This window comes from Penicillium oxalicum, chromosome V, assembly GCF_001723175.1.
Source record: "Penicillium oxalicum strain HP7-1 chromosome V, whole genome shotgun sequence".
NCBI classification, from domain to species: domain Eukaryota; kingdom Fungi; phylum Ascomycota; class Eurotiomycetes; order Eurotiales; family Aspergillaceae; genus Penicillium; species Penicillium oxalicum.
The window spans coordinates 150,127-162,402 of record NC_064654.1 but is presented as its reverse complement, the minus strand read 5'-3'; the positions used below and the strand labels follow the sequence as shown (position 1 = coordinate 162,402).

The 12,276-nt window shown below is 51.2% G+C and overlaps 3 protein-coding genes across 3 annotated transcripts; 2 read left to right on the top strand and 1 right to left on the bottom strand.

Annotated features, from left to right (window-relative positions):
- Positions 1–11: 11 nt before the first annotated feature.
- Positions 12–6,139, bottom strand: POX_e06187 (uncharacterized protein; the record flags this gene model as incomplete). The annotated part of the gene is made up of 3 exons (XM_050115011.1): positions 12–354; positions 430–1,828; positions 1,897–6,139. The coding sequence occupies 3 exons, from the start codon at positions 6,137–6,139 to the stop codon at positions 12–14; spliced, it is 5,985 nt and encodes a 1,994-aa protein (XP_049967471.1).
- Positions 6,140–6,573: 434 nt separating this feature from the next.
- Positions 6,574–8,279, top strand: POX_e06186 (Dihydrolipoyllysine-residue acetyltransferase component of pyruvate dehydrogenase complex; the record flags this gene model as incomplete). Its single annotated transcript, XM_050115010.1, has 4 exons — positions 6,574–6,683; positions 6,752–6,801; positions 6,877–7,100; positions 7,209–8,279. The coding sequence occupies 4 exons, from the start codon at positions 6,574–6,576 to the stop codon at positions 8,277–8,279; spliced, it is 1,455 nt and encodes a 484-aa protein (XP_049967470.1).
- A 1,259-nt stretch (positions 8,280–9,538) lies between these two features.
- Positions 9,539–11,895, top strand: POX_e06185 (Protein transport protein B; the record flags this gene model as incomplete). Its single annotated transcript, XM_050115009.1, has 4 exons — positions 9,539–9,603; positions 9,738–10,160; positions 11,021–11,348; positions 11,455–11,895. 4 exons carry the CDS (start codon positions 9,539–9,541, stop codon positions 11,893–11,895), a joined length of 1,257 nt encoding a protein of 418 aa, XP_049967469.1.
- Between the last annotated feature and the right edge of the window lie 381 nt (positions 11,896–12,276).

Genomic DNA, 12,276 nt, shown 5'->3' with positions numbered 1-12,276 from the left:
GGAAGGTCCTTCTACTGGGTAGTCTGACTCTCACGACGTGATCCCTTTTGGGAGATGGAGCTTCGCGGGCTGATGGGAGCATCCAGCGGATTGGAGGGTGCGAGGCCGAGTCGGACCTCGCCAATGCGACGGAGAAGGGCCTGCAATGCGATGCGAATCTCAGGATTAAGGTCGCGACCCAAAAGATCGACACCGAGCGGATAGAACGTATCAATGTGCTTCTCAAATCCTTCTTGCGGAAAGTTGTTGTACCCATCGATCACATCTACCACCACGGGTCGCCATGCCACGATATTGCGATGTTGACTTTCTTCATCGAGGCGGACGAAGCTGCGAATGATATCGGCGCAGAGTCTAGAGAAGGGTAAAAAGAGAAGTTAGCCAGCCTTCAATAGATTTGGAGAGGGAGACAAGGTGTCATTGGCTTACGGGATGAGAGCGGCTTCAGTCTCGTCGCGACTGCTTTGCCTCTCTTGTCGCTCATCATGGTACATCCGGAACAAAATATGCACGTAAGTAGCTGCGCTCCCACTTTCTTGCTTGAGTAAATTAGGCGGTTGCTTCATGAAGCCCTGCCGCCATAGTTGCATACGAAGGTCTTTGTCCTCGTTGAACTTCTTGGCAAACTGGTAACTCTTTTTCAAAAGACCCATCAATCGTAGAAGCTCGTGACTCGGAATTTGAGCATAGACGTTATCATTCGAAAAGAGCTCATGGACGGTTTCAATCATAAGCAATTGAAGCACACAGTTCGTGATGATCCTATTGAAGAAGCGGCGACGCGCAGCAGTAACCGCTGCGGGTTGCTGCGAGGTGTCTGTTTGGGGCCGATAGTCCTCAAGCTCCACACGAGCTTCGCTTTGGGCCGGCGGGTTCCCTTCTTCGTGGAGAGAGGCAGTACTTTGTGAACCATTTCCCTGAAACGACTCGGGCAAATCTGCTGATGACTCCTCGACCTGAGCAACATCGCCATTACTGGAAGTCAAAGCTGGGCCGTCGGTCAGCTTCGACATAGAAGCTGCAGCAGTGAAGAGCTCGTATGCAGTGGTCTTGCTGAACAGCTCAACGAAAGCGCCCACAATCTGAGTCCAATGCTCTTCCCGGAATTTGGAGACGTTTTGCAGAATCAACTGTTGGAGACAGTTACTGCCAATGCGAGCAATGGTATCGTTTTCTTGGCATATGCACAATGTGAGCAACTCCAAAAACCGACCAAGCATGTACTCTAGTGCATCGAAATAGTGAGTGAAGAGGGCAATCATGTTACGCAATGCCTGTATCATAGTTGTGGAGAGCCAGACAGAGAGATCCTCATGGTTAGGAACCTTGGACATTTCGGACTTTGACTGCAGCACCACGAAGATTGGACAGAGCAACTGGCGCCAAAGCACATCCCAAAAGTCTCGCGGGAAGTCTCCGCCATAGCGAATAAGCGTATCAAACAGGTATGTCAACGCACGAGACCGAACTTCGAGGTCGTCTCCCGTCATTAACACATCCTGGAAAGCAATCAGGATTGGATACCAGAATTGCTCTTCCTGTGACTGGCGCGTCAGTTGCTTGGCGAGATTGGTCCCGTCTTCTTGGAAAGTCGCGGCAGCAGTACCGGCCCGATGAGACAGCGGGCACTCCGGCGTCCGCAGCATTTTTGTGACCGTAGACTTGAGGGTCTCAATGGCCTGTAAAGACTTCTTTTGAAACTTGATGTTCTTCGAGAATTCCGTCAAACAGACAATGAGGTCTGCAAAAGCGCCCTGAGTAATGACGATTCCGAAGCGTGTGTTGTAGACTTGTGTAACATGATCGAAGGCCATATTCACAATACCCTCTGCAAAGCTTGTTAATATGTATTCTAATCAAATCAATAGTCGGGTCGAGTAAAAGATCCAAACGTACCGTAAGGCTCGCGAGCGGCCACAGTAAAGACACCAAACATTGTTTTCCATCCAGATCGAATGTTGTCGCCCCGCGCCTGGATCATTTGGATCAAACAACGAAGAATCATGTCCTTGACAGCAGCAGTTGTGCTATTGGCCATGACATGTTCAAAAGGCTTCAAGAAATCTTTTTGAAATTTGAATCCTGGGAGCTCTCCAATTTCCATAAAGCGCATGGACAATTGTCGCAATGAGTCTAAAGCGAAGAAGACCACAGTAGTGTTTGAGTGACAGCCAACTTGGTTGAAATGCTGCCCAAGAACCTCCCAAATTTTAGACCACTCAATCCTGACACGAGTCATGTTATAGTAGCTGATTTCCACAAGCTTCTGCAAGCTGTAGGTGCGAGGTGATTCACTATGTCCAGATGATTGGATTTCTTGCCAGCTGACCTCACTCAGCGCTCGGACGAAGTCTATGATAGCTTCGTGAGAAAGATTCGCAGTGTTGGTGAAAATTCGATCAACGCCGCGAACCATATCGGCAGATCGACTTTCCATGGCAACCTCCATTCGGAAAGCAGAAGGTCCACCAACAGAGCGAGGCCTTGGTCTTCGGGAGCTTTGCATAGACTTGCGAGAAGCAGTATCTGAAGATGAGGTCGGTGCTCGAGAGACATCGGGCAATGAACCCTCATCCACGCCATCACTAAGGAGCTGCAAGCGATCCAGCTGGCTGACACAAGTAAGTATCTCCCTCCAGGAGCTTCCAAGACGGTTGCCCTCGGTATAGGCAACATCCAGCAGCACCTTCAAGGCCTCTACATTTTTCGGCATCATCTCACGAACATTACCCAAGTTGGTGAATCTAGCCAAGGCAGTGACAAAGGCAAGGCGAGGAGTTTCCAAATCAAAGGTGCAACTGATTCGAATCGCCAGTTTGAGGCCCTCCATGCAAAGACGAATTGTCTGGAGATTCTGGGTATCCTGCATTGGGGCGGATAAGCCTGACAGGAACGACATCCACACGACGTTAAACATGGACCCAACGTGTCGGACCGACGTAGCTGGAATGAAGCGGGATAATGCGTCTCGGACAGCAGTTTTACGCTGAGCTCTGATCAGAGAGCGATATAGCTGCTCCGTCTTGTTGGCCATTTCTTCGGAAGCTTGGGCGTACTTTTCGCCTTGAATGTCTCTGCCAACCGTGGCAAACACTTGCCCAGCTCGAGATGCGAGACCAGCTGGGGCGGAGGTTTGAATGCCCAAATTGGCAGCGTGCTCTCTTTCCGTGTCCAGTACAATCTCATTGCTGGCAATCTCGTCGTATATAGCGTTGAGATACTCCGTTGGCAAGTCCTGGCTGTCGTTGATACCACGGTTGTTTTTGATAAAGTCTTCCTTGCTCATCCGCCGTCCTTTCATCTTTGAGCTGTGAAGGTCGGTGTTCAGGAGGATCACAGAGTATGACAGAACGTACGCTGTATCTGCGTTTGCGAAGGCGTTTGGATTATGGGTGGTGTAGCGTTCAGCAAACTTAAGCATGAAACGGTCAATTTTTTGGGCTTCGCCTGGCAGACGGAAATGTTGCAGAAAAGACCGGAGAGCATCAACAAAGCGACGTTTGGTGAAATCCATTTGATCCACAAACTGATGCATAATCGCGATATTTTCGGCCTCGCCCTCGCCCAAATACTCGCCGAGCATGGCTTTGTCCAGGCGATCATTGCGCAGCAAAAAACTGGCAATGTCCTCTGGGGAATCTGAGCGAATGAAGCCTTCAGACAATAGTAGTTTTATCCCACGCTTCGGCTTGAAATTGAACTGTTGAATCGCGTTCATCATGGCCGTCTTTCGCTGCTTTACCCTCTCAATCTCACTTGGGTCATCGTCGGGCAGGGGAGTGGATTGACCAGTGCCAGCTTCACTCACTTCTGGACGGGGAGAGGAGAGAATGTGTGTATCGAGAGAGTCGCGAGACATGTCGTGAGATCTGTTAGTTCCGATAGACTGGGCAGGAGCGGCGGCAGCTGCGTGGTCTCCCTGGCGCTGAGAGCCCCAATTATCCAGAGATCTAAGCATTTCCACAAGACATTCCACGGCTTGGTGCTTGAGGATATAGTCTGATGGAATGTTCGGAGTAGGGGGCTGGGGAGGTGGGACAATGTTGGCAGTTGTGAGCGATAAGGGCAGGGTTCCACGTTGGTGCCATTCTGCACCCACACTCATCATTTTGGTATGGTGTTCCTGGAAATACTGTTGCTGAGAAGCCGTGGTGGTGACAGGGACACTTGAATATCGTGACAATTGTTCCACAATATTCTGGAAGATGTTTTCCAGTGCGGTACGGTCACAATCGTAATTCAGATAGATCTCGACCAAGGCTCGAGGATCTCCTCCCAACCTTTCCAAAAGCTCCATGAAGTACTGTTTCTGGAAAGAAGGCGCCGCCCGCTTCTCAAGAATAGCCAGGTATATCTCTTTGAGGAAAACCTCCAGCTCCTTTTTCATCATCACCCGCATGTCTTTCAGCATCAACCAAAATATCTCACAGCAGACCTTAAAAACATGAGGTACAGAGCTAGAGCCGTTCCGACTGAGACTTAGGCAAAGGTGGGGCCTGATAGCCTGCAGAAGTGTCATCACTTCGCTGTTGGACGAACTGCTGTTTTTGATTGTAGCGAGTGGTGAGGTGAACGTCGTGACGTGGTTGTTGATAAGATAGTGAATTAGGTGGAGAGAAAGTAGCTTTGATCGCATATTCTGGGACTTGATATCTTGCTGCTGATCGTGGCCCAGAATCTTGTGGCTGAGCTTGCACAGAGCACGGAAGACCAAGAAAGCATCTTTGACGTAGACTTCATCAAGGTCATCCTCAGTCGAATTGTCATCTTCTCTCTCCTCAGGAATATCAGACACAGATCGGCCATTTGTGGGACGCGTAAACTTGGCCCGAGTGACCGTTGTAGGTGCATTGTCATTGAGAGATGTCACGTCCTTGGGCGACTCGAAGCTCTGCAGAGTGAGTTTTTCGGAATTCTGCTCCTTGCTGACCGGCTGGTCTTGCTGATCAGCTTGCTCGCCCAGTTCACCCTGGTCGCCTTGATCGACCACAGATACAGAGGCAACTTCCGAAACCTGACACTGATCACTTGAAGCTGCTTCCAGACCCGAGCCAGCGACCTGGTCGACCTCTCGATTTCGAAGCTCTTTAAGATCCAGACGGATACGAACTCTCTCAAAGACCGTGCTGACCATCTGCGTCAGCGAGCCTTGCGCAATCTGTTGGTTCTGATTAGACTTGGAATAGATGAAAATATTGTAGATCTGGCGGACAGCTTTCAGGAGACCGGCTCCATGAACCACAATTTTATCATTGAGCACAGCTGCCAGCAGAGACTTGATGATTTGTTGTTGAATCTCATTGGGAGTCGCTTCATTCTCGAAGCAATCGCAAATAGCGTCAATTGCTCGCTCAATCAAAGGCGGCTTGTCCGGGGTGGCTTCTTCGCTTTCTGCAGTGGGAAAGGCGAAGTAGGAGTATGTGATGAGCTTCCCAATGCAGTCCAGAGCGGTCACTTGCAAAGGGACACTAAGGGTTTTGCTTGCAAGTTGAAGTGGGCGAAAGATGAGCTCGGGGTCAATAAGCTGTCCATCTGACTGTTTTACATTGGCTAGAGCCACTTGAACAGAATCCTCAAGCTCCTTGTTTCGTCGCGCGTCTCGAGATGCGGCGATGGTATCGAGTGCGGTGACAATGAACACAGTCGAGCTGACGGCCGTTGATCGATGGGTTGCAAAGGTCGCTGTAGTGGATCGCGAATCCGAACGCATTCGTGTGTCTGCAGCTGCACGATCTTCAAACCGTTCAGGTTCATGAATCTGCGGGGCAACTGTTCGAGAGCGATGCGGCCCTGATTCCTTGCTCTTGTTCTCATTGTCATCGTTATCCTTCGGCGGAAGATCGGGCTTGATGTCGTCGTGGTCTTCTTGTAAGTTTGCTCCTTCCGCCCGCGGGACTTCAACCTCGCTTTGTTCATGTACATTATCCGGTCGCTGAGCAAAGACCTCTGTTGACTTTTGCGCATCGACTTCTTTTGAAACCTCCATGTTTTCGGGACCCAATGATGGCTCGTCGGAAACTAGCGTCGGCGAAGCTTCTTGAGGGACTTGTCTATCGGTGTCCATGGAGACTTGCTCGAACCTGGTCGTGTCGGCCGCGGGGTGCTGGGACAGCTCGGAACTAGTGTCAACGTCCGCCATGATGAAGGAAACTCCAGGTGGAGCTCTCAAATCAGAGCGGGAGCATGCGCTATACGTGCCGACGAATTGTATGGCAGCGGATGAAGCTCAGCGGCAATTGCTCCTTAAGTATGTATGGTTATTGATTCAATATGGAGATAGGATGCGTGTCTTCTCCGAATCGGGATTAGACCGTCCTGAGTCAGCGGCGATGGGGCACCTCAGTCCCATCGCGGCCGTCCTGTTGGTGATCACGTGATCCGGGAGAGGCCGCTCACCGGGAACCTGAGAAGCTCAACAGAAAAGTTCCGATTACTCTAGGAGCCATCTTTCTCTTCCCAACTCCTTCAAACCCGGCTGTCCACCGTCTCCCCCGCGCCGGACCCTTCACACTCTTTAAGCTTCTGTTCGAGGAAGCCCTTGTTTTTCACATAACCCGGCAATTCGAGATCAAAATGGTTGCTGCCGCTGTCCGGATGCGCACTCCGAGTGCCATGTTCATGTCTCGAGGCGCCGCCTCTTTGCGGCGCCCTCAGGTCTCCTATAAGTTCCAGGAGGTCATTCAGTATGTTTGTTCGCAGGCCTCACGTATGAAACGCGCAACTCAACTGACCCTTTTTTTCCTTCTCGCAGATCTCAATTGCCCGCCCTGGCCTCGCTCTCCCGTTTCTATGCCTCCAAGTGTATGATTCCCACTTAACGAAAGGTTAACCTGCATTCCGAGTCGATTTACCCTGACATTATCTCTTGCGCTGCAGCTTTCCCTCCCCACACTATCATCAGCATGCCTGCTCTGTCCCCAACAATGACCGCGGGAAACATCGGCGTGTGGCAGAAGAAGGCTGGTGATTCCCTCCAGCCTGGTGACGTGCTGGTGGAGATTGAGACCGACAAGGCGCAAATGGACTTTGAGTTCCAGGAGGAAGGTGTTCTCGCGAAGGTGCTGAAGGATTCTGGCGAGAAGGACGTCGCTGTTGGATCGGTAAGAATTTTTCCGTCATTCTCCGCGGAACGACTTCTCCGAGTCTTCTGCGACGAGTCGCTTATGAAGAAAAACTGCTAAACAAGTTTTTTTTTCTTCGTCACTTAGCCCATCGCTGTTCTCGTTGAGGAGGGTGCCGATGTCTCTTCTTTCGAGTCTTTCACTCTGGCCGATGCTGGCGGTGACAAGGCCGCCCCGCAGCCTGAGAAGGAGGAACCCAAGAGCGCTGAGTCCGAGGCCCCGGCTCCCGCCCCCGAACAGCCTGCCTCCTATGAACCTGAGACTTCCGGCGACAAGTTGCAGCCCAGCTTGGACCGTGAGCCCTCGATCAGCCCTGCCGCCAAGGCTCTCGCTCTCGAGAAGGGTGTTCCCATCAAGGCTCTGAAGGGTACTGGCCGTGGCGGTGTGGTTACCAAGGAGGACGTTGAGAAGTACCAACCCACTGGTTCCGCCGCTTCTGCTGGCCCTACCTACGAGGACATCCAGATTTCTTCCATGCGCAAGACCATTGCAAACCGCCTGAAGCAATCCATGGCTGACAACCCCCACTACTTTGTCTCTACCACCCTGTCCGTCACTAAGTTGCTTAAGCTGCGCCAGGCTCTCAACGCCTCGGCCGACGGCAAGTACAAGCTCTCCGTCAATGATTTCTTGGTCAAGGCCTGCGCAGTGGCTTTGCTTAAGGTCCCCCAGGTCAACTCCAGCTGGCGTGAGGAGAACGGGCAGACCGTCATTCGCCAGCACAGCACCGCTGACATCAGTGTTGCCGTGGCTACTCCCTCCGGCCTGATCACTCCCGTCGTCAAGAACGTTCAGGGTCTCGGCCTGTCCAGCATCTCCAACCAGATCAAGGATCTTGGCAAGCGTGCCCGCGAGAACAAGCTGAAGCCCGAGGAGTACCAGGGCGGTACCTTCACCATCTCTAACATGGGCATGAACCCCGCTGTTGAGCGCTTCACTGCTGTCATCAACCCCCCTCAGGCTGGTATCTTGGCCGTCGGCACTACTCGCAAGGTTGCCGTTCCCGTTGAGACCGAAGAGGGTACCGTGACTGAGTGGGATGACCAAATCATCGTGACTGGCAGCTTCGACCACAAGGTCGTTGACGGTGCTGTTGGTGGCGAGTGGATCAAGGAGCTGAAGAAGGTCGTTGAGAACCCGCTCGAGCTTTTGCTGTAAGAAATTCACAGCAAAGGATTAGCCAGCGATTTGTTCCCCGACCCAATTCTCCCTCTTGTGTTCTCATACAATGTAATCTGTATTAAAATGGTTTCTATTTTGGACCACCATAGGTCTCATGTCCGTGTTCGATTTTAGCAATTTCACTCCCACTTTCATATATCTGTTCAAATCACGTTTATCTGGTTTTTTTTCGCGTGGTTGTGCCGTCTATTGGTATGTCCATTTAGACACAGCGTTGTTATAATGACGAGCTGAAGTTCAGGTATTCGATCTAGTGGAACAGACTAGATCGGGCTTCGAATATCTGGGGAGTCTCGAGGTAAGACGTATTCCCACTGCAGTGGTGTTTTCACCTGACTGGGCCTAATATATATCTACAGGGCTGCTGGGGTAGGTGGTACCCGTCCTCTGGAGGCTGGCCCGGGCTTAACTTAGATTCTCACAGCCCGGGCTGGGAGGCTGCATAATGGTGTGTATGGAGATAATGGGTATGATGATAAGTTGTTTCTGGAATTGTGGTACTACTATATATCTTGTCCCGATAGAAACATTTGCATTAGGGCCTACCTGATATCAAATGGAGTGAACATGTCCTAGCACAGGCAACTTACTTGATAGCTGAGGTGTGTGGGCGTGGACCACCCTAGATATACATATATTTAAATCCACTCTACATTGCCCTTAATGGATACAGTACATGCACGAATGCCTGCTGATGTGATCAATGCCCCCATGCCAGTTAGTAGCTGATAGGTGGATAGCGTTAGGAGCCTGAGGTGTGCAAGTACAGTACCTACATAGCTTCTCTCCTTTGACATCGTCACAAATGGAGTTAGCTCGTCGGACCCCCCTCTGTAGAAAGCAACTCCCCCAAAAAACCTTGCATTTAAATTGAGCTTTCAAAGTAGGCGAATCAAAGAAATGCACTACTGTCGCGATTGGCACCGTCACATGGGTGATCGACCCGTGGTGGACAGGTCCAGGGTGTGGCTGGTGTTCCAGACCATCTGACACGAGGAGAAATCGATGACGTGATGTCATAAAGTTCCAAGGCCGACCTTGCCTTCGGCCCATCTGCCCACTGCACGCCATTTATAGCGATTGCACTCCCCGCTCCGATTTTTCCCCTGAGCATCACAATACCTTTCCCGAGTAAGTATGCAGAGCCCTCCCATATTCTCATTTGACTAGTGCTCATTGTCCCTCTCTGCAGACTCTGCCAATCCTTTTTCCTCAATCAACCCATTTTCAGAACAATGTCTTACGCCGACGCTGCTGCCAAGGGCCCCAAGCAGGACCCCGAGGATGTGAGTTTTCTAATGTCACCTACGATCCGTCATGTTTTGGACTAATGAAAATTCACGTAGGCGTAAGTCAAATTCGACCACAGACAATTCTAGGCCCCCAGCATCCTTATCCCCGCCTGTGAGCTAATTTGGAATCATTTATACCCAGTCGCGCTCCTCCTGTCGGTGGCATTTACAAGGATGAGTCTGAGAGCACTGTGTCTCTGATTGACGTCGACTCTCCCCACGTTCAATCCGTTGATGCAGACTTTCTCAACCAGGAGGTCAAGACTACCACTCAGGCTGATCGTCTTGAGCGCGAGGCCGAAGAGAAGAAGGCCCAAGAGGCTCGCGAGGCATCTGCAAAGAAAGCCAAGGCGAGCAAGGCCGCCAAGGCCAAGGCTCAGGGTCTGAGCGACAACTCGGACAACCCTGTGTACATCACAAATGCTGTCCTGGCCACCTTAGTCAGCGCTGGTCTGGGATATGGTGCCTATCGCAAGCACCTGGAGGGCAAATTGTCGTGGGAGGTCGTGGGCCTGTGGACTGGAGCTGTTGGTGCCGTTGGCGTGGTGGACTACTTTGTGAGCAAGTGAGTAACATTTTCAACCGCGAAGGAAGAGGAACAATTTCCAGAGGGGTCGTCTTTTTACTGACTCGGGCTCTTGCTTCACGATTAGGTGGTTCCTCCAGAACAAATACCCCCCTAAATAGGCGAATGTTCCGCATGGGGATGAGCGGTGATTGCATTGCGCTAGGATGGTCTGCTTTGTCTCATACACCTTTTACAGTTGATCACCTGCTGGCCTCGCGTTTTAATTATGACGCGTGTATCTTTTCAATTTGTCATTTTCGAGTTTTGGGCGATTACGGAGTCCGGGCTCAATTATCACGCTACATGAGAGGTAGTTATAATGATACCATTTCTGCGTCGCTCTGCTCCGTTAAAGATCTCCGTACGAGTTCTAACCCGATCGAGGGACATGGATATTTTAGTATTATTACATATCAGTCTGCATGCCCGGTGATAGTTGCTTGCAGTCTCGGTACCTAGATATTGAAGCATTGACGTAATGCGCCGTAAGTGGGACTTTGCTGGCGCTTTTGGGGCGCACGGAAGGCGGTCAGAGATCTCAAAAACACCAAGCTGTCCTCGATGAGCAGAGACGTGTGTCCTGTGGATAGTTGGACTTAAATGTACAAGATCGCAACCACAACCGTTTCTCCGAATCAAACACCGATTCAGCGATTTGGTCGATATCCAAGATAATATTGTTTGATTTGTCTGGAAGTCTCGTCCCAGAGCTGTCCATCCAGAAATCTTCAACTCTCTGGCCCTTGCTGGTGCATTAACATTGATAAAATGGTTGGGTCTTCGCCCATATGCGTGTTTATGTGCATGGCGCATACTGATCTGGCTAGAATTCTCTCTTCAACTCCGCATTAAAACAGTCTTCAGCTGTACGTCGAGATCTGGATCAATTTTCACAGTCGCCTGCGACCTCGTCACCCGCGCTCCAAGGTACGGTCTCTTCTTGATGATCCTCTCCTGAAATGCCACGGCTCATGGCTAACTCTTGCCCGTCTCCCCTCGTCAGGTCAAATTGCTGCCTCGCTGTCTTCGCTTTCTCGCACTATCGATGACTACTCAGCGCTATCTAAAAAGGAGTTGATCCCAGATAAGCAGGCAAAGGCTTTTGAGCGTGTCAAGACCTTTCGCACCGAACTTGCAGATTATCGCGCTCAATTTGACCGCCTCCGCAAAGAGCGTGAGGAAGCAGTGCGTCTCCCCGCGGGCAGAGCTCCATTTCTATCGCGCAATTCCCCTCTCCCAGCCTACGCAATACATGAGGTTGGTTGCGCTTTGCTAACTGATCTTGCCACAGCAATCGGTCACCAACCGTAACGAATTGCTCGGTCGTCGCCCTCATCATGCCGCTACCCCGGAAAATCCCTACGCTCAGTCTTCACTCCCTTCGTCCTCTGCCTTTGCTCCTTCATCCTCTGGCCTGAGCTTCGGCGCAGGACCTCATACACAGAGTCGGGAAGCGCACGCTCTGCGCGAACAATCCTTCTTCGCGCAAACAAATACACAGCTAGACGACTTCCTCGATCGGGGCCGTGCCGTGTTGGCAGATCTGGGCCAGCAACGGGAAGTCTTAAAAGGCACGCAGCGCCGCCTATATAGCGTCGCCAATACCTTGGGCGTCAGTGGAGACACCATTCGGATGGTGGAACGGCGCGCTCGGCAGGATAAGTGGATTTTCTGGGGCGGAGTCGTGATTTTTATCCTCTTTTGCTGGGCTGTCCTTCATTTCTTAAGATGATCCTCCTTGTTTCTCGTACTGGGATATCTTGCTCGTGGCGTATTTGATCTCTGCGGCGGGCCTCTCACTCCCACTTATTTTTGCCCTCACCTCCGAGGGAGTTCTGTCGTTTTATGTATCATCAGCGGCGGCGTTTGGGGAATTGAAACCAATTGTGATAGCGGTCGGCTTTCATGAGAGAAGCTTTCATACTGCATTCATTACGTTATGGGCGAAACGGAATCAACTGATGCGGAGGGATGTTTTGACTCCATGACAATGTCACAGGATATGCGCCTATTCTCTGACATGAACTATGCCCCCCTTGCCAAAGCCCTCTCGGCTGAATGTGTCGATATCGGGGGGGGGTCTTGGGTCGCATGGTCCGGACGAGGCGTAGTC